Below are 24786 nucleotides of genomic sequence, written 5' to 3' on the forward strand. Positions count from 1 at the left end.
TTTGGTTTTCATGTGAAGTATGACCCTACTTAAGCCTGTTGTGGAAAAAAGTACAACAGTATGTCGGATGTAACAAGCAATGCTCAGTTACATCGGTCGGAACGCAACAAATATGATTACACATTTACGCCGACATCACACTAGTGCAAAGACAAGTGGAAGCAGACAAAAACAACACCAACAACAACACCAAGCACGCATGCTACAAACGGCGAGTCATTTAGACACCCGTTAGAACATGATTCTAAGAGGGCAAAGGGGATAGACAGGGCAATTGCTACTTTTAATGCTGTCTACAAAATTGCTTTTCTTTTGGAAAGAGCCATTTCTCTGTAATAAACTCTTTTCCACAGATGAGTGATTTCGCCATCAGATGCAAAAAATAATATAATAACAAAATAAATGTATCGAAAAAAATATCTAACCGTGACACCCAATGTTCCCTCTAATCTGCGTGTGCGCAATTGTGCACTACTGGCATGGCCTTTGGAGTTAGTGCTGTTCTTTAGATTCTCTAGATAATTGGAAAACAGGGTTTTAAAAGCAAATATGTTTGGGCGCTGTTGAGAAAATTTTGTATGTGAAATTTGGCAAAAATAATCAGAAGATTGATAATATGTTTTTCCTGGAGTTATTTTATCAGTATGTGAGAGGCCAAATAGAATATGTTGAAACTTCAGTTTACATGAGGGATCAATTTTGGTGTTTATAAAATTAATTGATAATTGACAATTATCATTCAGTAATTGACTAACAAGTAAAATTTTCCTATCCACCCATTTCTGAATATATATTGATTTGTTCTTAAATTTAATATCCTGATTATTCCAAATGAGATCTTTATGGGGAGAAAGGTTGTGAGAGTATATCATTAACCAAGAGATAGGAGTTGACTGAAAGTTGGAGAGTTTAATCGGTAATTTAGAGATATTGTAATTGCATTTTAGCAGAAAGTGCATTCCTCCACCAAGTGAGTTAAAGATATGGTTGGTAATAAAATTCCAAATTGAAATGGGATTTTTTAAAAAGAGTTTGATCCATTTGATTTTAAAAGACACATTTAAGGAAGTGAAATCTAAAGAATTTAGGCCACCAGAACACAACTTGTTTATCATTACATTTTTTTAATATAATGTATTCTCTTTTTCCAAATGAAGTTAAATAATATTTTATCAATTTTTGTGCATAATTCTTTTGAAACATCAGGTACCATATCTGCATATATAAGTCTGGAGAGGCCTTCAACTTTGGCTACTAACGATCTTCCAGTAATGGATAAATCTCTTTGAAGCCAAAGATTAAATCTTTGTTGTATTGCAGTTATAAGAGGGTCGAAATTTTCAGATAATCTAGCATCTTAGTCTTTTTGAATGGTAATACCAAGATATTTAACCTTATTTTTAACAGGAACACCTGATACAATTGTATCTGTGCAGAATTTAACAGGGAGAAGTTCACATTTTGTAATGTTGAGTGGTCTTAAACCAGAGGCTATTGAGAAATTATTGAGAACTTTGAGAGCTTCATCAACTTAATATTTATCTTTTAAAAAAAAAAAAAAAAGTGTTGTGTCATCTACTAGTTGAGTAATAGATAATGTTCTGCCAGCAACAGAGAGACCCATTACACTGCTGTTCTTAAAATGAATACAGAGTAACTGCATAGGAAGAAGGAAAAGATATGCAGAAAATGGACAACCTTGACGGATCCCACGGTTATTATCAAATCTTTGATATGTTTGATTATATGCAGATGCAAATAGCTCAAAGTTTGAATTGATTTTTTAAACATATTTCCAAAACCAAAAATATCAAGTGCTCTGAACATGAATTCATGTTCAATGGAGTCGAAAGCTTTATAAAAAGAAAAAAAAAAGAAAAAAAAAAGGAAAAAAAGAAAAGAAACTATTATCTGTGATTAAATCTGAATGATCCAAAATATCAATTACCAGTCTTATATTGTTAGTTATGTGTCTGCCAGTCATAAAACCAGACTGTTTCATCAATTAAGTGCACATTTTAATTTTTTAGCCAAACACATAGCAATTATTTTATAATCATTATTCAGGAGTGAAATAGGTCTCCAATTTTCTATCAAAAGGGCGTCTTTATGAGGTTTAGGAATCAAAGTAATCAGTCCCTGAGTCAAGGAAGGAGGGAGCTTTCCATTATCAATGCTTTCAATAAGTCCTTTGAAAATAATTTGTAAAATTCAGAAGTCAAACCGTCATTCCCTGGACTCTTATTAAGTTTCATTTTATTAATAGCACCTTCAATATCTAGTGTTGTGATGGGGCATCACACATAGTTTTATTATTGTCACTAATTTTTTTTAATATTTAATATTAATATAATAAGGAATTATAGAATTTTTCCATGGCTTCTGTAGAAAAATTAGATTTATATAAATTTTTATAAAAGTTCACAAGTCTTGGAAATCACTTGAGGATCTTGTGTGATGACCCCATCTGAACAAAGTTTAGTCATGCTGCCAAGAGTATTGTGATGTTTTTCTAATTTGAAAAACTAGCTAGAGTTTTGTTCTCCCTCTTCAAGCCATTTCCTTCTTGACCGCACAAAGGCACCTTTTGCCTTGTAAATGAAATTATTTCCGACTCTTCTTTTTTTTTTCTCTTCTATTTTTAACTATTTCAGCTCCTCTTTTCATTAAAAGGGACCTCAATTCAAATTTCATGAGCTCCCAATTTTTACAAAAAGCATTTTCAACACATGCCTTGTTCTAATACTGATCTATTTTTGTTTTAATTTCCTTTACCAAAGAATCATTCAGTAGAAGAGAATTATTTAATTTCCAATATGAATTCACTCTTTTAGACGGATTACTGGCATACAAACATATCTCCAAAAAAAATTGTTCTATGAGCTGTCAAGGGTGTTGGCAACATTTTTGATGTAGAAACATATTCAGATAAAGGATCAGAAATTAGCCAATAATCAATACGAGACTGTAATGAACCTGATCTATTTTTCCATGAAAATTCCTTAATGGTTTGATTTTTGAATCTCCAGATATCAATTAGGTCTCTTTCATTAATAAAATCCAACATATAATTACTACTTTCCTAACTTTTACTTGGCAATCTATCTATCATGTTATTGAGTGAATGGTTCCAGTCTCCTCCTAATATAATCTTTAGATTAGCAAATTAAAGATTCATTTTTTTCATTTACTACAAGTATTAGGTCAATATTCTCCTGTTTGTTATTATAGCCGTAAATGTTACCTAGTAAGAGGGTCTGATCATTAAAAGAAAAAAAAGAAAAAGAAAAAAGAAAAACACACAACCAGCAAAATAAAATATCCTTTTGGATCAGTTTCTGAAGATATAATTTTTCCATTAAATTTATGCTTCAAAATCAGAGTTCCCGCTGAATGGTTTGTGCCATGAGACTTCCATAAATCTTCGCTCCATTGGGATTTCCAGAAGTTAGCATCCTTAGTTCAGCATGGGATTCTTGTAAGAGACAAAAGTCAGTATTCAAACTTTTAGCATATAAAAACAGAGCTTTCCTTTTGGTATTGTCCCTTAGTCCTTGTAAGAGCCAGAGTCAATGTTTATGTTTTTCCTTTTTGTTTTGGTGGCACAGGTGTATAGTTTTACCTGCGTCTCAGGTGATGGTATGTGGGTGTGGTCACAGTCTATTTACCTGATGTCGGTGTTCGCAGCAGGTGTGTTGGGTGAGTGGTTTGTGGGCAAACTTTTCTGTTGACCGTCATTTTTTGGCACACCAGTTAATCCATGCGCTAGTTGTAAATTGATTGAAAGCGCAAATGTTTGTTTTTGTTTTGTTCTTAAAATAAATGCGCAAAGTACAAGTACGACTCATTATGGATTATTGGAGGCGCGTCACAGGGACACAACCAACTCAGCCGGCCGCGGCTTTATTTACAGATGAAAGTCGCAACAGTCCTCGAGCATTAAAAGAAATAAAGGACAAAGATGAAATTTTGCAAACTAAATTAACTTTTTACCCTGAGAAGAGTGTGTCAGCTTCAGAGAGAGCAGAACTACTCTGTCTAAAAAAGTGCTTCACAAAACATTTTAACAGCAACAGCATACTATAAGTCTTTAGAACAATAAGGAAAAGAGACCTTGAGGTATATCCACAAATAGGACTCGAAGAGATTTCAGTGAATTTCTTTTCTGTTCACAAAAGCACTAGGCAATTTTCCCTTCCTTACGTGCTTTCTCCACCTGTGGCCATAGCTGGTTGCGCCTCTCGGTACTCGGGAGAGAGATCTTCTTTGAAATGGAGCTTCCTTGTCTTCAGGTAGTCAAATCGCTTCGCCGCCTTCCAGATGATGTCTCGAAAGTGTCTCATTGTTAATTGCAGGATTATGGCGTGGGGCAGTGGCGCAGAAGAGGACTCACGTCGTTGACCGATCCTGTGGACTGAATCAAGTACCTCCGGGAACTTTTCACGGTGGTCAGGATCCATGTTTTGGCAAATTTCAATAACCTTACTGCGTACGTTTTCTCCTTCTTCTTCGGGTAGCCCATGAAGTCGCAGGTTCCATCTTCGTTTATACCGAGACAACTCCAACACCTTGTTTTCCAGTGTTTGAATTTTCTCTTCTGCTTTATCTCAGAAGATCTCAGGGAGCTAAAAAGAAAAGTCTCTCGTACTGAAATAAAGGTGGATAAAGTTAATAGTAACCTTAAGGTCGCCAATACTCTTCTTGATGTTAGCGCCTTGCTCTTCGATAGCCATCTTGAGCGTCGTAATAATGCTTTCCGCTGTGTCAGTTTCCATCACTCTTTTCTTACCAGAAGGTTTTGACAGGGAGGAAGTAGGAGTGATAAGAGCTCTCTTATCTGAGCCCAGGTTTTTTGCCATCACATACAGCTAGAAGTGTGCACCTTAAAGTTCGCTTTGCTGCTTATAAAGGAGTTTTAAGACAGAGCAAGTTCTGTAGCAGACCGTTCACATCTTGGCCCATCTTGGAGATGTGAGCAGGACAGATGGACCAATTGACGGAAAAAGTGTGGACTTTATACCAGTTTTTAAATTGTGTTAATAGGCCACGTAAAACCAGAGTTATGATAAAAATATATGAAATGTTTGTTTTGTTTTTTCCCCCTGAATACTATCGTTGTTTATATTCAATGTGGGAAGAAACGGTAAAGACAACGTTTTATAAAGAAAACCATCGAAACACTCTCGGCGTTTGAGCAAAAACAAAACCAACCCCCAGCCCCCAGCCTTTCCCATTGGTCGAAAAATGTACCATGTCAATCAATCAAAAAAAATTATATGGCAACATGGCATTTAGTTATTAAGACACGGGAGGAAGTCTTAGGAGTGTTTTGAGATGTGAGAGATTTGCGATGTTTAGCGCAAATCTTGTGTAGTTAGTGTGTAGTGTAGTCAACAGTTTTGTCGTGTGTGTCAGAACAATGAGGCGACTGCTAAATGTTACAGGTGTTACAGGAATGATACATTTCCTGTTGTCAGGCCTGCAGGTATCAGGCTGTTGTTCTCCTTTAACTCATAGTGGACAGAAATTATTTTTTGGAGTGGCACAAATAATTTGTGTGGCATCAAATTTGATGCAGAACACCTGATTGTTCTGTTAATATTTTGAAATGTTTGTTTAAAAAAAATGCCTTGGCAGCATTTATAGGTAAACAGCTGCAAAAAAATTTGTTTGCAAAACTCAGTAACTTTTTTGTAGAAATAACTATATAATTATTTGCCCAACATTGGTCATTATATACTGTATTTTGCAGACAGAGTTACAGAACTCTCTTCCAGACCACAGACTCGTACTCATAATACAAGTCAGAGCTTTATGATAAATAAATAAATAAATAAATAAATAAATAAATAAATAAAGTTGCACTTTCAAAATTGGAGTTCAAGTTATTTTTACTTCCAATAGTGTTAACATACTGCACAGGTCATGAACAAGATTTTTTAAATTTTCATAGTAAGTGGGCTAAAGCAGTTAATTAAAAGTAGTCTAACATAAATGTAAATGCTGTAATTTGATTATTTTAATAAACCATGTAACTTGGATGGATTAGATGCTGGCGTGACCACAGTGGACACGTCTGCTGTTGCTCACAGTGGTCCAAGGGACCGCTCAGGGAGTTTGTGTGTTCGCTCAGACACATGAAAAATTAGAACATTGACATAGACACCAAAGTATCGAAATGAACCGAACTGTGAATTTTGTGTATCGTTGCACCCCTAACACACACACACACACACACACACACACACACATAAAAAAAACTCTATAAGTATATTACTCTTGCACGTGCCCACTGACAAATTTACATGTATTGGATCCAAAAGAATACAGTCTGCATTCGTGCAAGCAAGGCTCCATTCTAGTCAGCTTGGTTTTTAGGATTTTCCGGTAGGCAGTGGTACCGTATCAGGTACTTTTTTAGCACTTATTGGGCCGGGGTTTGAAGTGAGCAGAGTTGAGCCGAAAATGAAATGTCATCAGACTGCACCCAAGAGAGGGTAGAAAAGTCCATTTACGTTTGTGCTTCATGTCAAGGAACTTTAGGGTTGCGCTGCTATAACAACCCCACCCAAATTGAGGTGGTAATGTAAAAAGACTGAAACAGAGTAGATGAGTAAAGTAGGTGGTAGTGGAAAAGCGACATAGGTGAGGTAGTAAAAAGTGTAAATTAACAACAAAATAAAAACAATTCAACAAGACAGAATCATTAGCATTTTTCTTGCATGGTGAAGATTTTGGACTATTATCCAGCAAACACTATGTGCTCACCTGGTTCATCATCACTTTCGGTCATTGATCCGTAGTTTGCTACTAGGGATCCCAGAGCTGAGCTCATCTTCTTAGGGGCCACAACCAAGCCACTGGTCCTGGACTCATCTCTGTCAGAATCTTGGAGCCAATGAAAAACAGAGCACTATATATATATCACTATCACTATATACTATCGCCTCTGTCAGTGCGCCCCAGGGTGGCTGTGGCTACAATGTAGCTTGCCATCACCAGTGTGTGAATGTGTGTGTGAATGGGTGGATGACTGGATATGTAAAGCGCTTTGGGGCCCTTAGGGACTAGTAAAGCGCTATATAAATACAGGCCATATAGGGGTGTCTGTGTATTTCAATCAAAGAATAACCAGAGGATAACCAGTGAAAGCTTTTTGATCTTGTCCTCTATGTAGGTGATTGTGCACAGGCTTGATTGAACTTTGATCAATTAACTCACCATGGTCACTAGTGGCTAATGCTCCGAGTGGATCCCCGTCCCTGCATGGGTGGGTGAGTGGTTTAGGCTTCTCTGTAACAATGCAGTCCGATGAGTGTGGCCGTCTCAGATGTCGCCCTTGGAGTCCTCTGTTTTTCCAACCACGACCTCTGCCTCTTCCTCTCATTCGTCTGAAAATAAATACATCATTGCTTATGCAAGTTAACTTTTTGGTAAGACAGACTTCATTTCAAATTAAAAAAATGTATATCAAAATAGAAAATAAAAGAGATGCACACCAAAATCCATAATTTATACATTCAAATGTAAACATTTACCCAAACTGAGCTGTTTCCAGGACAGCTCCCGTTTCCTCCCGCACCTCCAGGACTTTTTTCTTCTTCTCAATATTCACAAGTGTTGGATAGTTTCTAGTAAACCAGTAAAGACAAATTAATGACTGGACATGGGAAGTATGCATATGTGGCTTAACTAATGGCAAAATTGCATCAAAAGTTCATGACTGCCACAGTTTCTAACTAACTTGCGTCTTTCCTCTCTCCATTTAGTAATCTCCTCTGGTGTGTCCAGTTTGATTCTTTTAGTTCCTGGTGCATGGTTCTGTCAACACAGAGTATTCACATTAGAAAAGGGGAACTACTACAAGCTAATCACTTTACATCATCTTCTTCCACTTACATTTTTCCAGTGTATGCTGACAAGTTTTTCATGGGCCATGAAGCTGCAGTCAGCCACAGAACACTAAAAGTGGATTCAATTGGAGCTCTCAGTAAAAAGTAAAGAATATCAATGTGAACAGCACTAATATATATCTAGTAAGTAGCCTAGAGTGAAATACCTTGACATGCTGAGAAACATGCTCATTGTACTTTTCCTGGTTTTTGAAGCCCCGGTCGCAGGTGTCACAAAAATGGGAATACTCTGGTTCTTTCCTGTTTTTCTGCAAGGGGTGAAAAGCTCAAAGTTCCCAACAACGTTCCATTCACTTTAACCCTTGTGTGGTGTTCGTATTTTTGTTACTCAGCCAGTGTTCATGGGTCTGGTGGACCCGCTAGAGTTTTGGCTTTCCAAATTAACACTATCAAACAATTTTATGTTAAATTACTCAACAGATGTTTACTTCATCCCAATTACAAGACATATGAACAGCAAACATGGTTAATTTTTTCCCTTTACCTTTGTTAGATCACATTTATGAATTAATGTGCTTCTCGTTTTTCTTTTATATAAAATGTTATAAATAAATCAGTTATAATCAAGTGGAGTGAGTGGAAAGACACAACACATTTACACGTGAAAAAAAAATTAATTGTTTAATTTTTCTTTTGAAAAAAACTGAACACGGGTCTCACAGACCCGAACACCATACAAGGGTTAAATATAAATACAAAGTTCTCAGAAATGTCACCTTTTTTCCATGATGGCTGGGAGCTCGGTAGCTTTGATGTCCACCTCGATCCCATTCATGACTAAAGTTTTGACCTGAAAACACACGCAAGAAATTCAAACACACCTTTCTTTAAAAAACAGACACACGGACATGTCCTTTATGGCGACTAAAGGCGCACTGCATGTATCTTAAACTACACATCTGCTATCAAAGTTATTGTGGGGATGTGGTTTTGTTTTTAGTTTATTTTTCCTTGTCTTCCACGGATGTATCCGTTCTGTCACTAGTTGGCTTTTATGAAACTAATTCAAGTGTTTTAACACCAAATAACCCACTGACGCCACTTGCTGCATTCACACATGCTATAAAGCTTTAAACACTTATTCCTTAACTGCAACATAACTGCTAAATCTATGACTTTTTTGTTAGAGCAGAACCCCATGGTGTAAGTCAGTCTTTACATTATGTGGTCCTTCATGTGCACTTTAGGGCGACAGTAACATGAAGGAACCCATCTTCAATAGGGAAACTACTGTATATTCCACTCACTGTATGTATGTGTAGGTCCGTGGTTTCCACGGTTTGATGAGAACCCATAACTCGCCGCTGACCCGTGGTGCCTGCCAACACTACTGTCGCAGCCCCAGGTGTGTTCGGTAGGCGTTTCGCTCCAGCTCCACATGGTGGGATGGAAGCTACTCGAGTGCGACTGCTGCTGCTGGAACGACTGGAAGGAATTGGAAGGAGGAGAGCCAAAGTCGGGCGGAGGATAATTTGCCGACTCGTTCATACCGCCAGGCCAAAATCTTTCTTCACGCTGAGAATGAAGGTAGTTCTAGAGAAACTTCTCCTCAACGCGTTGCCCTCATAGGCGCATGTATTTACTTTGAGCGAACTATGGTTTCGTCACATCCGCCAAAGAAGGAAGACCATAAACCAACACAGACGAAAACGAATAAATATATGTCTATACATACTTACGTTAAGTATTTTAATATGTATAAAAAGTTTTGTGGTAAAAAAAAATTATACTTGAGACTTAGACTGCAATTTTGATTTTACCAGTAGTTGGCTACAACTTCTCGCGAGGTTTAATGTAACAAATTCTCTTGGGTTGCCATTTTTGGTGAAAAGCCGCCTGGTAGATATTATAAATGCACTGCATTGTCTAAAGAGCAACACATAAATCTTGTAAGCGTCATAAGCTAAGTGGCCGCTCGCTCGATTTTATTAACCTGTATGCCGTGTGCGTAATTAAACGTATTTCAAAGTGTATTTTTTCCACAATAGAAGCAGAAACATATTCTAAGGTAAAGAAAACGTATTGACAATACGGTGCATTAGATACACCGCGATACACCCATCCGTAGAAACATTTTCTTCCGCTTATCTATAAATAAACCCTAAATTGTCTTTTTAATGTTAAGCTCGGGGGATAGCGACCGATGTGAACGAACCTGGCAACCCAATAGTTTCCTGGTGCCCTGTCCACGCCGCGTGTGTTTCAGAGTGAGAGCAGCAGCGTGGTGATCGAGGTGGAAACGTGAAGGCTCCAGAGGTGTGCGCAATAACTGCACTAAGGCGTTGCCAAAATGCTCGTGTTGTTTGAAACCGCAGCTGGATATGCAATATTCAAAGTAAGTATTCGACTATTGTTTGCAATCTTTTTAAAATGGGCGACCACAGGGGCAATTTGCGTTAGCCCGGATTAGCCATCCAGCTAGTTCACTGAGAGTCGGTAGGTGTCATAAACGTGTTATTTACGGTATGAAAAAAGCAATCTCTTCGTTGTACTTGTGGATATGGATTACATTTTTATTTAAAGGTGTTTTGTTTGCGCACGAGCTTGGCTAAGTCATAAGTGAACATCAAGCTTGTACTGTGAAGGGCCTGCAACCACGTGTGCACACTGAGGTGGTGCTGACTCCACATGCATTTTAGAATTGTAGGTTGTTCAAATGCGTCCATCAGCCATTACTTTAAGTTACATTCTTAACGATGTAAGCCATCTCACTGCTTTACATATTTCTTTTAACTAATGTCTGTGTATTGTGTTTTAAGGTTCTCAATGAATCCAAACTGCAGCAGGTCGACAGCCTGTATAAGGAGTTTGAAACTCCCGAAAAAGCCAATAAAATGTAAGTGCTGATGTTACATTTTACCACCTGGCGGCACTCTTTATGCCTGAAATATAACAATGGACTTATTACTATAAATCGTAGATGAAATGTAACTTCCATATATTTCCTTTTGTCCTACCAGCGTTAAGCTGAAGCATTTTGAGAAGTTCCAGGACACAACAGAGGCTTTAGCAGGTAATGAGAAATTTGAGCCCTAATGTTCACCTGAGATTAGTCTGTGATGCAAAGCTGTGTCTGATTAAACATGAGGTATTGCTCAGTCGTCACTACCGCTGAGACCAATTCCTCCTCATACATATGAGAGTTGACACTTTTTGTGTTTTGTGCAAGCGCTTAGCACAGCTAAGCTTTATTTTAGTCTCTATTTCCACTTTTTAGCTGCAACTGCCCTTGTTGAGGGAAAACTTGGCAAGAGTCTGAAGAAGGTCTTGAAGAAAGTTGTTGCCAAGGAAGCTCATGAGCAGCTGGCTATTAGTGATGCAAAACTCGGTGGCGTTATCAAAGTAAGTCACTGATATTTCTGTCAGCCTAAAAGACAGCATTGTTATCGAACGTTGTGTTTCTAATGACTTCTGGTCTTCAGGAAAAACTGGACCTGAGCTGTGTCCACAGCCCTGCTGTGGCTGAACTGATGAGATGCATCAGGGGTCAGATGGAGAGCCTCATCACTGGACTTCCTCCCAGGGAGATGAGTGCTATGTCTTTAGGGTTGGCTCACAGGTTAGTGGTGCATATATTATGTTATATGAATCCAACTGCTGCCTATGATTACATTTGCTGTCTGAAATATTTGTGTAGATTTTTCTCAGCATTCGTCACTACCACTGAGGCAGCAATCCTCTAGCTTATTGAAAATCCCTTCATTAATCTAGAAATTTGAATTAACTCGTGTTCTCATCTGGTTGCAGTTTATCCCGCTACAAGCTGAAGTTCAGTCCTGACAAGGTGGACACAATGATTGTGCAGGCTATTTGTAAGTGTTGTATTACACAGTTATGTCTGTTGTTGTGCCTGCAACATGTCAGACAGTAGTGCAAGAGAACCATCAGCAGTTTAAATTATTTTCAGAATGTCCAAAAACCTTCAGTTTGTTATCATTGCAAACAAAGAAAACATCTAGATTTTTCTTTTTGGGATAATAAAAATGTCAATTATTGATATTTTTGCTCTAAAAATTATCATTTGAGCAGTTAACATCAGCTGTACTGTGTTTTCGTCCTTGCTTCTAGCTCTTCTGGATGACCTCGACAAAGAACTTAATAATTACATAATGCGTTGCAGAGAGTGGTATGGCTGGCATTTCCCTGAGCTGGGAAAAGTGATCACAGACAACTTAGCCTACTGCAAGAGTGTCCGCAAGATAGGTAAGGACCATCCTGCTTTTGCACAACACAGTCAGAGAAGCATATCTAGATATCCTAAATATTTTGAGTAAAGCCAGCAAAAACACAGCATCCTACAATTTCCACATTCAAATTCATTAGCACCTTTTAATTTTATTCAGAGCCTCTTTCAATCCTTTAAAATTTTATGGTTTCCTGTCAGGCTGAGTAAACCACAGTGCTCTGAGCTTGTTTAAAGTCAGCGTATTGTTGCTCTAAGACTTGCGTGCATTGGTTTAACTTCCATGTGGTGACATTCCTGAGTAACTGCCATATGTTTGTGTCTGCAGGTGATCGCACAAACGTCGCCAGCTCTGATCTATCAGATATCCTCCCAGAGGAGATCGAGGCAGAGGTTAAACTGGCTGCTGAAATCTCCATGGGAACAGAAGTGTCAGAGGAGGACATTGGCAACATCAGGCACCTATGTGATCAGGTGTGTGTGCTCACTGTTTGCTACAGTGACTGTGATGGCAATGACTGTTGTCTGTTGCAAACACAGGGTTTTCTGTGCGTCTTTGCCTTTTGTGACTGGTACCCTGCATTCATGAATTTGTTTTTGAATGTTTTCTTTATTTTTTTTTTTTCTCCCATAGGTGGTAGAGATTTCAGAATACCGGGCTCAGCTCTACGACTACCTGAAGAACAGAATGATGGCAATCGCTCCCAACCTCACTGTAATGGTGGGGGAGCTGGTTGGCGCCCGTCTCATCTCACATGCAGGTGAATGGGGGGGGGGGGAATGTCATTTGTGAAAACTGGCCTAGCAGTGATGATGATGACACTAAGTCACTTTCCTGAACATGACTGATGGTTTTAAGTCACTACCTCATCTGAGCTAGCAGTGAAAGCACTAGTAGTCAGGTCTTTGAAGAGCGCCATAGCTACAGTTCTTTGTTTCATTCATTGTGCGATCCAGGTTCCCTTCTGAATCTGGCAAAGCATCCAGCCTCCACAGTCCAGATCCTTGGAGCAGAGAAGGCTCTTTTTAGAGCCCTGAAGACGCGCAAAGACACACCCAAGTATGGTCTCATATACCATGCTTCTCTAGTGGGCCAGACAACTGCTAAGAACAAGGGCAAGGTATGTTCTTAGAGTGTGATATGTGACTGAATAATGGTTGGTGGCCACAATGTGAAGCTGTCAACTCAGGCTTTGGTTTTCTGTAATGCCAATGCAGATTTCCAGGATGCTGGCAGCTAAAGCAGCCCTGGCTATTCGCTATGATGCTCTCGGAGAAGACACAAATGCAGAAATGGGTGCAGAGAACCGTGCAAAGCTGGAGGCCAGACTACGTCAGTTGGAAGATAAGGGGGTAAGTACAGCTACAACCCCTATTCCAGAAAAGTTGGGATGCTATTTAACATCCTTGGCCCTGACGTCCACATATGTGGACATCACATTTTGGGTTGTCTGACCAAAATACTAAATCTTGCTCTACAAGGGCCTGATATCCACTTACAAGGACAGTATACTGCCACTGTTGTATCGAAATTTAAAACAAATGTCCTCATAGAGCTGGGCAATATGGCCTAAAATCAATATCACGGTATAATTTGAAGCATGTGACATGTATATCGCAATATTCTGTATAACGTATTTTACACACTATAAGGCACGCTTAGGATCCTTTAATTTTCTCAAAAATTGACAGTGTGCCTTATGTATGAATTCTGGTTGTGCTTACTGACCTCTAACTGATTTTATGTGGTAAACGCTGCGCAGAAATCTGTCAAAAAAAAATAATTTAATACGACTTTGGTAAGCTATGAAGGCGTACAGCTTGATGGATTACCGGAGCCTTACGGCTGCCGTAGTCAGGAGCCTCGTGGAGTAATCTGGGTCCAAAACTCCTCCTTCAGGTCCCAAAGTCAGTCAAACACTACAGCATCACTGAGAGTTAAAAACTGTCTAAATTCTTTAATTTTTAATAAAATAATCAGCGTTGCGGCTTTACCAGGTTTAACAATTAAGTTTAACATCCAGGCATCCATGAAAACAGAATTTATTAAATTCAACGGCGTTAGAAGTTAGCAGGAAGTTTGCTCACTAGTTTCCACCTAAACATGATATGCCATGTTCTGACTGAGAGATTAATCATTAATATATTGCAACAACATGGGAATAGAGCAGCTGCGAGAAAATTCTGCATTAATGAATCAATGGTACGGAAGTGGAGGAAGTGCAGTTTTTGGCTTTTCCCATATCCCAAAAGTGCTTTGTCTCTTTGCTGTTACTGTCGCCCGGCATAATTTGCAGATATTGTTCGCAGCCGCTGCAATGTTTTCGACCAAAACAGGCACCGCTTGATGAGACCGTCACCATGCGCTATCGCGGTATAGTCAAAATGTCTACCGTTGGTCAAATTTATATTGTTTCTACTGTATACTGTTTATACCGCCCACAGCTATGTCCTCATATGTGGAACAAAAAATGGGCAAAAATAAAAATCTGGTAATTCTTTGTTTTTACATTCATTAGGTCCCAATATGTCCAAATATCAAAGAGAAATTAAAAATGCATGTCATGGAAGAGTTTGGGTCTTAGCAGTTTAAAATCCAAAACTTACCATTTTTAAGCAGCAAAAAAGGTAGTGTTGAATGATGGGACAAAGCTGTTTAATAATTAACACAGCATAGCACCCCATTTTGTTATAGCAGTCCTTAAATGTCTGGGAACTGGGAAGATGAATGTCATCCTTTTCTTGTCTTCGTTGTAATGTGTCAATGGATTCCAGTGGTCAAAGGTCTGGGTCAGACCAGTACCCAACCTGTTCTACTGTGAAACCATGTAATAGATGCCTTATGCCATTTAGTTTTGTCTGGTTTAACTATGCAAGGGTTCTACTCTGGATGGTAATCCTGTGTTGCTCTAAATCCAGTGTATACCTTTCAGTATTGATGGTGCCTCTCCAGATGTGACAGTTGCATAACCATCAATGCATCCCTGTACTATCAGAGGCTTTTGAACTGACTGCTGATAAGAAGCCACATGGCCTCTCGCCCCTATAGTTCACAGGACTGGATATCCCTATTTTCTAGAAAGAATTGCAAATTTGATTTGTCTGATCACTGGAGAGTTTCTCGTTTTGCTTTAGTCTGAACATTAGCCCTAAGAACACAACAGCAGTTCTGGCTCATGTTCACAAATGTGGCTGTACCTCAGGAGGTGGAGCAGGTCATCTACTAATCAGACAGTTCGCCATTCCATGTCTGGCTACTCCAGTATCCCCAGTCCTTGAGCAAGATGCTAAATGCAAGTAGTATCTTGCTCCAATATAGCACTTTTGAGTGTCCAGGTAGAAAAGTACTATATGTAATGGATTTTTGTATTTCTTCTGAATCTGTTATCCTGGTAAAATCCCTGTTTTTGTTATTTTTTCCCCCTCCTTTAGTCATTGAATCCACATTTTCTTTTCAGATCCGAAGAATCAGTGGAACAGGCAAAGCAATGGCAAAGGTAGAGAAATACCAGCACAAGAGGTTAGTTGTCACTTGCAGCATATTTTGCATATTTCCACATCTACACATGTATGGTGGTTAATGCCTGCTACTACTTTTCCTTCACAGTGAAGTGAGAATTTATGATCCGTCAGGTGATTCTACGATTCCGTCCACATCGAAGAAGAGGAAGTTTGAAGAGGTAGAAGAAGAGGATGCCACAGAGCCCACGACATCAGCAGTCAAACCCAAAAAGGCAAAACGGGAGTTGGTAATAGAAGGTGAGTGAGTTTGGAATCAATCCTCTGCCTCCTGTGCATTTGGATCTGTGATGCTGATAGTGTTCTGGCTCTGTGTTTAGAAGAAGAACAAGCAGAAACATCAGCGGCAGCAGAGGAGACCCCGAAGAAAAAGAAGAAAAAGAAGGATAAGAAAGCAGAGGAGGAAATGGAAGAACCAAAGGAAGAAGAGGTGGTAGCAGTTACTGAGGTAAGATGGAAGCTAAAGTTTTAAAATTATCCCTTTTTTTTCTTCCTCCCCTTTAATGATCGAACTCTCTCTCTCTCTCTCTCTGTCTCTCTCTCTAGACAACAGAGAAGAAGAAAAAAAAGAAAAAGAAGGTAAAGGAGGAGCAGGAAGAAGATTGAAAAGAGGAGAGTGTAAATAGATTTTTGTCTTTTATTTTTATTATTCAATTATATTTTCTGAGGACTACAGTATTGAGTGCCTGTCTGTGGACATCTGAAAAGAAGTTCGAAGTAAACATCAGAGTAATCATTAGATCTCATTCTTTTCTCTGGTCATAAAGAGACTGTACAATAAAAGTTTTTTGGGTTTTTTTTTTTTTTTTTTCAAAGATGTTTAAGCTTAATCTACCAGAAGCCTCTGTAGACAAGCATTTGTTTTATTCATGAAGAGATCTAGTTTTGTCATGAGTTCAGTACAGATTTCCCAGTTCTCTTGTGATAAACAAAGCCTGGTGAAATAAAACCTTTTGCTCAAATGCTGTGTGTGTGTGTTTGTTTTTTTTAATGTACAAATAAATGCATCCAGCAGGGGTGGGAAGTAATTAAGTACAAACACTTCACTTATTATACTAGCTAGATTTAGCTGTCTGCAATAGTATGAGTATTTATTTTTCTGACTACTTTCAATCCCTATATTTTTCCACAACACTTTCTACTTATATTTTCAAAACAGATTTGTTACTTTAGGTTCAGTGGTATTATCTATAGTGTTATAAGTGAGGTTTTTCTAAGTAGCATGTAATTTCAAATTCAACATTTTTATCAGCTAAACAAATGTCAGCAAACTGTGTGAACACAGTGTGTCTGCTAGCTAAAGGTACAGCTGCTGGGTTTCCCTGGGAGAGAAAAGAGTAACTTCACTCAAAGATGGAAAAAGATATAGTATATGTTTTGGGTTTTTTTTTTTTTAAGCCTCATGCCCAGTACATTTGAACTTGAATCAAAGTGTTTGGAAAAGTCAAATTTTGGTCCTATAACATGTGAGGGTAGGATGCCCCACCTCATTCTGACATAGTCATAGGACTGCATGATGTGAGGAGTTTGCTCTAGTGATTATATTTAAAATGACTTGCACTCTAAATAAAGAAAATAACATGAGTGCAAAGATACAAGATTGTGTGGATGACCAAATGGTGCCATTTAAGGACAAGCAAATTCAAGCAGTACCTAATCAGTAAATTAAGAAAACAGAATTTGAAAATATTAGTCCTTGCTTTATGAATTCAAAAAATGAAGCAATAAGAGAGGGCAAGCCAACCGGTCGCTGCAGATGGTCGCCCTTCCCTGAGTCTGGATCTCCCGGAGGTTTCATCCTGTTACAAGGGAGTTTTTCATTCCTACTGTAGCCAAGTGCTTGATTTTAGGGGGCCATTTAATTGTCAGAGTTTTCTCTGTATTGTTGTAGGTTCATACATTAGAATATAAACCACCTTCAGGCAATTTCTGTTGTGATTTGGCAGAATACAAGTAAAACTGTATTGACTCAAATAAGGCAAGATGCATGTGTATAAAGTGTAATGTGCACCTTTGTTTTACAGCACAGAAGAACTGTTAAGAAAAGTTTCACACACTGTCACGGAATGACAGCAAAATCTCACAACGTGAGAATTAATATTCGAACCTAAGGCTGTATCAAGCCATACTTAGTTATTTGTTTAAAAATTGGTTGACATTTTTTGAATACTTAGAAAGCAAAATTATTTTTTTTAACAGTTGTGTAATTATTTATGAGTTAATAATTTTCTCTGTTGATGTCTGGCACTATTGGAGAGGGGTTGTCTGAAATTTCAAATTATTTATTTTGGCACTAAAACGGTCCAAAATGACTCGGATCATTTTCAGCATGTACCATCAAAATGTGTGCAGTAGAGGGTTAAGGCCACATTAAGAAAAATAATATTGTTGTTCATTCTGAGAATAAAGTCCAAATATTGAGATTAAAGTTGAAAGTGTATTTTGAGGAAATATCAAAATGTGGAGATTACAGTTGTTTCAAGACAAACCATACTTCAGAATCAGTTTAAGTAACAAGAAAGTAAATGATTTCTCTTTTAGCTCATAGACACAGTGTGGTGATCAGTATAAAGACATTAAGAAGATGGTGTAGAAAGCTGGATCTGGTTAGGTGGAAAACAACCAATGGCTCTTAATGCAAGGTTATTGATGATTACACCCTCATGCAATGAAGATGATGTATCAAAAGACAGCTGATCAATTTGTTTCACTAAGCTATCTAAACAATGAATTGTAATTGTAATCACATGTCAACTTTTTTTTCTCAAAATAGATGTTCGACTTAATCTCGAAATTTTTACTGTACTCTCAAAATGATGAACAATATATTCTTTTCTTAATGTGGCCCCAATACTCCCCCCACCTGTTGAATCCCACCGTAATCCCTGACTTTTCTTATTTTACTGTTGGTGTGGAGGCAAAGTCACCCTATAAGTAGGCAATAGAAAATAGGTATAAAATGTTCTCAAACTGAATACATTAATTTGAATCAAAATTTAAATAACAATAATATTTATATTTTCATGTTCTAATATTATTTTTATTATTACATTTATATAGTATAAGGTTACCTTTGTACAAAAATGGTTATAAAAAATTTCCTCCTTGGAGCTCATTTTTACTTTCTTTCTTTGAGTACATTTCGGAGTTTGTACTTTTGCTTTAGTAAAGAATTTACATTTTTAATTAGGCAAAAACATTTAAACCCTTTGAAGCTCTCATTACATATAAAGGCGATATACTCAGACCTGATGCTTTGGACTCGTGTTTATACTCATATGCTAATACACTGTATTGTCAGGTGAAGCTAACCTTCGTTTTTAATGATTAAAAGTGCTGATAAGCTATCAGAAGTTATGAGGAAACTTTGGTATTGGTTATTTTGTTCACCCAATGTAAATAAAAATATTATTTCTATTAAATTCCACCGTGTATACTGACAAATGCTATCTCACATCGATGAATGTAAAAAGCAGTCTCTAGATCTTTTAGGTCATTAATACAAACATTTTACATTGATGTTCATCTAATCATCGTAATAACTGGTTCGTAGAGGATTTATCATTAAATACATTACCGTTGAGTTCTGCCATCCTAAGGAAGTCAGTCCGGACTCCCGAGTGACCAAACTTGGGTGCTTGGGAGAAGCGGAAGTTCGCATACTGGCCAGGCGTCACTAGACGATCGCAGAGCTTCTGCTTTTCGTTTTGCAGTGGTTTGTTTCGTACCACATGGCAAAACTGCACGAGAAGCGTGTTATGAGGATTCCTTGTATTTTAATATTCTAGAGCTCGTGGTTGGCAAAATAAACACTTAGCTAAAAATGTCTCAGATACAGGCAAGATTCTTCACAGAAGACAAAAGGTGAGGTTTAAAAGAAAGAAAGAAAAAACTCAACAGAAAATGACAAACAAGCAAGCGAGCTAGCTAACTTGCTAGCTGTAATTTAGAGTAAACAGTATCATCTCATTGTGGGGTGTTCTGTCTTTTCCTCTAGCAAATTTTTTTTTATCTGTAGTTCTGATCGTGGCTAGTTCGTAGCGATGTTTTTTTTAAATGCTAATGCTAACAATGTGAAGTTATGTAGACTCCGGCAGCAGCTAAAATATGTCTATCTCTGTAGGTACGTTGTAGATGATGTCCCGTTCTCCATCCCAGCTGCATCCGAAGTGCAGGATCTCAGCAATGTAATCAACAAGCTGCTGGAAGCTAAAAATGGTAAGCTCACTTTATCATAGGCACACAAACTATTCCCCACCTTCTTTACAATTCAGCCTCCAGCTGCAGAGCTGTAAACACAGAATAAATAGCATTATAATCCTAATCCTCAATCACAGGGGCGGATCTACATGGAGTGGCACGTGGTGGCACCGCATGGCAGATCGATGGGCTGGCATGCCCTAAAATATTCTTGTAAGCAACTGATGCTTACGATTGTGCCAGAGTACATTTTGAATCAATGCCATGGGCATTTTTAGATTTCACACATGCATTGATTGTTACACTCTGGGGTCTATGGACACGCCTCATCTCCAAATCACCTGACCGATTTAAGATGCCATAGCAACAAGCTGCAGCCACGTTTAATCTCCATTCAACTTGTGTTGAAAGTTCAGGCTTCAAACTATACACCAGTTTTTAAATTTTATTGATAGGCCACTAAATCCGGAGCTACAATCATAAAAATACATGTGATGCTTTTTTCTACTATTGTCACATTTAATGTGGGATGCAATGGTAAAAAGTTTGTTTTCTAAGGACAGCACAAAAAAAGATCAGGAAAAAATGCCACCCCTTTTGTATTAGTGTAAAAGTGTACCATATTGACCAATAAAAAATTATTTGGCAACACATGGGATTTGGTTATTTAGGAAGAGGTGAACATTTTCGGAATGACGGCTGCGGGAGAGAGAAAGAGAGAACGAGTGTCTCCAGATGAAGAACAGACTGAGTGATGCACCTCCTGCTGTTAGGCCTGCAGGGTTTAGGCCTGTGGTGTTCTCCACTTTCTTGTAGCAGACAAACTATTTTTTGCACTGGCACAAATACTGTGTGTGGCATCTTATTGTGGCACCTGATTGTTCTGTAGATTTAGTTTTAGTAGTATTTTTAAATGGTTGTGCTATATGTTTGTGTATGTGTATGTCAAATGTAGTCCTTATCACAGACTGTACTTCTAAAAATCTCAGATAATTTATTTGGTTCTCTTAACAGCTTCTCACAGTAAAGTGGACTTTGACTTCCTGGTCAGGGGTCAGTTCCTGCGAACCTCACTGTCAACTCACATGGCGACAGAGGGTATATCGACGGTATGGCCTGCTATAGTGCTTAAACTCGTATGGATATATTGTATAAAGCGAGTCACAAGCATCCACATGAGTAAAACAACATTAACCAGATGTTTTACTCTGTTTGCCCATGTTCCAGGAAGAAGTTGTGGAGATAGAATACGTGGAGCGGATCACGGCCCCAGAACCCGAGGAGTGTATGATGCATGATGACTGGATTAGCTCTGTAGATGCTGATGCTGAATGGTAAGATGGTTAAGAGCAGACCATCAGTGTGCTTTTTATTAATTGGGAAATTAGATCAGCAAAAAGTTTGTTGTGATGTGTTCATATTTTCTTTTTTTGTCTTCTTGGTTGTTCATTAGCTAAACAAAAGTCTTAAACCACCCCTTATTCTTTATCTTTTACTTTCAAGGAGCCAGACTTTCTATTCCTTTTAAAATAGTGCTGCAGGCTTTCTGAAAGTCTTGTCTAATTTGTCTTTAGACATTGGCTTCTTTTTCAGTTCAGTTCTTGTACATGGCAAAGAACCAGAAGCTCGAAGCTTCTATATGAACATAAAATTTCACAGCAACATTTTTTTTATATATAATATCCATAAAATCTTTAGTGAAACTGAAGATGTTTGAGCAGAAGGCTCATAATGATTTGAAATGGAATGACCCTTATTTTTTCCCCTGCAGGATCCTAACAGGGTCATACGACAAGACTGCCAGAATTTGGTCTACTGAGGGCAAGCCTGCGATGACTGTGGCTGGACATACAGATGTGGTCAAAGACGTAGCCTGGGTCAAAAGAGGTAAGTGGGACAAAATGAAACAGACATGTACTGCTATGTTAATAGTCAAAGGCTTTATTAAGTCCTCTTTGTGGATGTTTTCTGTGTAGAGGGTCTGACCTCTCTGCTTCTGACGGCCTCTCTGGACCAAACCGTGTTACTGTGGGAGTGGAACTCGGAGAGAAACAAGGTGAAAGCCAGACATTGCTGTCGTGGACACGCGGGGAGTGTTGACACCATTTCTGTAGACCCCACAGGAACGAAGGTAAGGTTGGAGAGGGCAAGACAAAAACTTAAAAGACAACAAAGAGTGCTGCGATTAATGACTTTGGATGTTTGTGGTAAACACTTTCAGTTCTGCAGTGGCTCCTGGGACAAAATGTTGAAGATCTGGTCAGCAGGTATGATCCCAGAATGATTCAAGGCCTCTTTATTGTTAAAAAAGGTATTGTTGTGATGCTGCTATAAACTATATTTCCTGTGCTGTCAGTGCCTACAGATGAGCAGGATGAGATCGAGGAGCCGGCTGACAGACCAAGGAAAAAACAGAAGACTCAGCAGCTTGGCCTTACCAGGGTGAGTGCACAACCAGAGTATGATTGACTGGAGAATAAGCCCACTAAGTCATTGCAAAATGAGTTTTTGTTTTCTTGGGCACAGACTCCCTTGATGACATTATCGGGACACAGCGAGGCAGTGTCATCTGTCCTGTGGTGTGACAGTGAGGAGGTTTGTAGTGCGTCTTGGGACCACACCATCCGCATATGGGACGTCGATACTGGAGGGATGAAAACTACGTTGGTGAGAAAAATAGAAAGTGACTGAATTAGCGATAATAAACACTTTTGGTTGTTTCATGTGACAGATTAATGAGCATCATCCTACAGTTGGCAGTTCGTCTTGTAATCGGAAGGTTGCCGGTTTGAGCACCGGCTCCGACAGTCTCGGTCGTTGTGTCCTTGGGCAAGATACTTCACCCGTTGCCTACTGATGGTGGTCAAAGGGTCAGGTGGCGCCAGTCTCCGACAGCCTCGCCTCTGTCAGTGCGCCAGGGCAGCTGTGGCTACAATGTAGCTTGCCATCACATGTGTGTGAATGCGTGGATGACTGAATGTAGTATGAAGTGCTTTGGGGTCTATAGGGACTAAGTAAAGTGCTATACAAATACAGGCCATTTACCATTTACAGGCTTTTATTCTATTAGCTATGTCACAGAGGGTGAAACACAGGTATAAATGATAAAAAAGACTCAGAGCCACAATTTGACTTGTTTCTTCAGTGTATGAGTGATTTAAAATGCCTATAATAGAGGAAATCAAACCAGTGACATACACTACGTATTACTGCTATATGCCTGTGTGTAGTGGATGTATGCAATGCATGTCCCAATCCTAAGAAAAATTAGGGTTGCAGACTAATTCAAAACTCGGTTAACATCTCAAATAGTTTGAAATAGCATATTTATCAACCACCAAGTTTACCTTTTGTTATCATATTCTCAGTTTTCCAGTATTTACCAGTTTCACTGTTTTTCTTTTCACAGACGGGCAGCAAAGTGTTTAACTGTATTTCCTACTCACCTTTGTGTCGACGGCTGGCCTCAGGTAGCACCGATAGACACATCCGACTGTGGGACCCTCGCACCAAAGGTACGACTGTTCTAAATGTCACAGACATCTATGTTTCGACTTGTATTGTTGTTTGTCACTCTTGTCATCTTTACAACTCTTCTTTCAGATGGGTCTCTTGTTCTGCTGTCGCTGACCTCTCACACTGGCTGGGTTACCGCTGTCAAGTGGGCACCATCACATGCGCACCAGTTGGTCTCGGGTTCCCTTGACAACCTAGTCAAACTTTGGGATACCAGAAGGTAAGTGAAGCTCATAATTGGTACTACTGTTAAGGGCTCCGCTCTAGTCACAAGGAACATATTTCTAATGGGACATGACCAGAGGTGGAAGTATTGAAGTACAAATACTTAGTTACTGTACTTAAGTAGAATTTTCAGGCATCTGTACTTGACCCAAGTATTTATTGTTCTGATTACTTCTTTAACAGAAATATTTTCTACTCTTTACATATTTAAAAAATTTCTCTGTTGTCTCCCAGCTGTAAGGCTCCTCTGTATGACCTGGCGGCCCATGAAGACAAAGTATTTTGTGTGGACTGGACAGAAAGCGGGGTACGATGTGTACGATATTTGCACACCAACAGTTGATAGATGGAAACAGCGATGTTCTCACAGTGTCCTCTCTCTGTTTCTGTTTGCAGCTGATGCTGAGTGGAGGCGCAGATAACAAGTTGTACACCTACAGATACTCAGCCCAACAGGCAGAGGCATAAAGATTCAGCACACATTGGACAGACAGACACAAAGACAATATTCAGGACTTAAATCAAGGACTTCAAAGTGTTGGACAAATATCTTGGCTTTGTTCTTTGCTTTCCTGATTCGTTTTACACAAATGTTCTTATAGCTCGTCCTCGTTTCAGTGTTATCCAAACAGATTATAAATTAAATCTTTCTCCTAAAATGTTGTCTCCTCACCTTCATTTAACTATACAGTATTTATATATAACAGTTTATAAAGTGTGTGTGTGCTCTGGAGCAGGATATCAAGGATGTCACTGTACTGATTCATCTTCCCCTCAACCCTGACTAGTCTTCCAGTTACTCAAGTTAAAGAAACATTTGACAGATCAGAACTGTCAGTGGAAGTAGCTGCTGGTCATCTTCTACACCACCATCATCCAGTCTGTCCTGCACACCAGTCACTGTTTGGTTTTGCTCAGCCGCGAAGAAGGACAATGGGCAATCAGGTCTGCAGAGAGGATCGTTCAGTTCATTTCAATTAGCAAAATGCCTACACAACATCAGTTGGACAACCTCAAGGTTTATATTAATAAACTACCTTTTAAAAATGTTTAACACATTATAAACTTCCTCATATTTCTCAAGAGCCAAAGTCAACCTGTTGACTATTTCCTCCAACTGGTTTGTCAGTGGAGGTGTGATGAAAAAAGGAGCTCCAACTCCTCCTTGATTAATATGCCTAACATAACTTTCTTAACAACTTGACGACTGAAACCAACTGATATGACCAG

General features: G+C 38.8%; 3 protein-coding genes and 1 non-coding gene across 6 annotated transcripts in view; 3 read left to right on the plus strand and 1 right to left on the minus strand.

Moving 5' to 3' along the window:
• nufip1 (nuclear FMR1 interacting protein 1) overlaps positions 1-9474 on the minus strand; it is an 11175-nt gene extending 1701 nt beyond the window's left edge. The window contains exons 1-8 of the mRNA XM_085348212.1: positions 9161-9474; positions 8630-8703; positions 8060-8161; positions 7900-7962; positions 7745-7821; positions 7539-7631; positions 7222-7391; positions 6769-6888 (exon numbers count right to left, since the gene is read on the minus strand). Coding sequence (XP_085204338.1) covers positions 6769-6888; positions 7222-7391; positions 7539-7631; positions 7745-7821; positions 7900-7962; positions 8060-8161; positions 8630-8703; positions 9161-9401 — 940 coding nt within the window. The 5' untranslated portion in view covers positions 9402-9474. The remainder of the gene's footprint in view (positions 1-6768; positions 6889-7221; positions 7392-7538; positions 7632-7744; positions 7822-7899; positions 7963-8059; positions 8162-8629; positions 8704-9160) is intronic.
• A 656-nt stretch (positions 9475-10130) lies between these two features.
• On the plus strand, positions 10131-16339 carry nop58 (NOP58 ribonucleoprotein homolog (yeast)). 2 transcript variants are annotated; one of them, XM_085347320.1, is made up of 15 exons: positions 10131-10248; positions 10673-10749; positions 10874-10926; positions 11131-11255; positions 11336-11472; positions 11661-11725; positions 11982-12116; positions 12425-12570; positions 12731-12857; positions 13054-13217; positions 13315-13449; positions 15555-15616; positions 15704-15855; positions 15936-16063; positions 16162-16339. In XM_085347320.1, the coding sequence occupies exons 1-15, from the start codon at positions 10204-10206 to the stop codon at positions 16219-16221; spliced, it is 1611 nt and encodes a 536-aa protein (XP_085203446.1). In that variant the 5' UTR covers positions 10131-10203; the 3' UTR covers positions 16222-16339. The 2 variants fall into 2 exon arrangements, with proteins under 2 accessions (XP_085203446.1, XP_085203447.1); XM_085347321.1 differs by having other exon boundaries at positions 15939-16063.
• Positions 12896-12978, plus strand: LOC146608525 (small nucleolar RNA SNORD11B). Its single transcript, XR_014905229.1, has one exon. It is a non-coding gene; the product is annotated as a small nucleolar RNA SNORD11B (small nucleolar RNA).
• A 2994-nt stretch (positions 16340-19333) lies between the features above and the next one.
• Positions 19334-24184, plus strand: wdr12 (WD repeat domain 12). Of its 2 annotated transcripts, XM_085347724.1 has the most exons (13): positions 19334-19479; positions 19739-19833; positions 20830-20924; positions 21043-21149; positions 21587-21702; positions 21792-21946; positions 22037-22082; positions 22172-22257; positions 22342-22482; positions 23225-23330; positions 23419-23551; positions 23791-23863; positions 23953-24184. In XM_085347724.1, the coding sequence occupies exons 1-13, from the start codon at positions 19439-19441 to the stop codon at positions 24022-24024; spliced, it is 1266 nt and encodes a 421-aa protein (XP_085203850.1). In that variant the 5' UTR covers positions 19334-19438; the 3' UTR covers positions 24025-24184. The 2 variants fall into 2 exon arrangements, with proteins under 2 accessions (XP_085203850.1, XP_085203851.1); XM_085347725.1 differs by lacking the exons at positions 19334-19479; positions 19739-19833 and adding an exon at positions 19964-20028.
• The last annotated feature ends 602 nt before the right edge of the window (positions 24185-24786 follow it).

Source organism: Diplotaxodon limnothrissa, linkage group LG23, assembly GCF_057381915.1.
Source record: "Diplotaxodon limnothrissa isolate DT_005_m linkage group LG23, D_limnothrissa_male_GT1.1, whole genome shotgun sequence".
NCBI lineage: Eukaryota > Metazoa > Chordata > Actinopteri > Cichliformes > Cichlidae > Diplotaxodon > Diplotaxodon limnothrissa.

Excerpts from the sequence above, each read along its gene's own strand:
- nop58 (XM_085347320.1), top strand. The coding sequence starts at position 10,204 with ATGCTCGTGTTGTTTGAAACCGCAGCTGGATATGCAATATTCAAA. Across the intron at positions 10,927-11,130 it reads CACAACAGAGGCTTTAGCAG|CTGCAACTGCCCTTGTTGAG; the intron begins GTAATGAGAAAT and ends TCCACTTTTTAG. Across the intron at positions 16,064-16,161 it reads AGGTGGTAGCAGTTACTGAG|ACAACAGAGAAGAAGAAAAA; the intron begins GTAAGATGGAAG and ends CTCTCTCTCTAG.
- wdr12 (XM_085347724.1), top strand. The coding sequence starts at position 19,439 with ATGTCTCAGATACAGGCAAGATTCTTCACAGAAGACAAAAG. Across the intron at positions 20,925-21,042 it reads CGACAGAGGGTATATCGACG|GAAGAAGTTGTGGAGATAGA; the intron begins GTATGGCCTGCT and ends CCCATGTTCCAG. Across the intron at positions 21,150-21,586 it reads GTAGATGCTGATGCTGAATG|GATCCTAACAGGGTCATACG; the intron begins GTAAGATGGTTA and ends TTTCCCCTGCAG.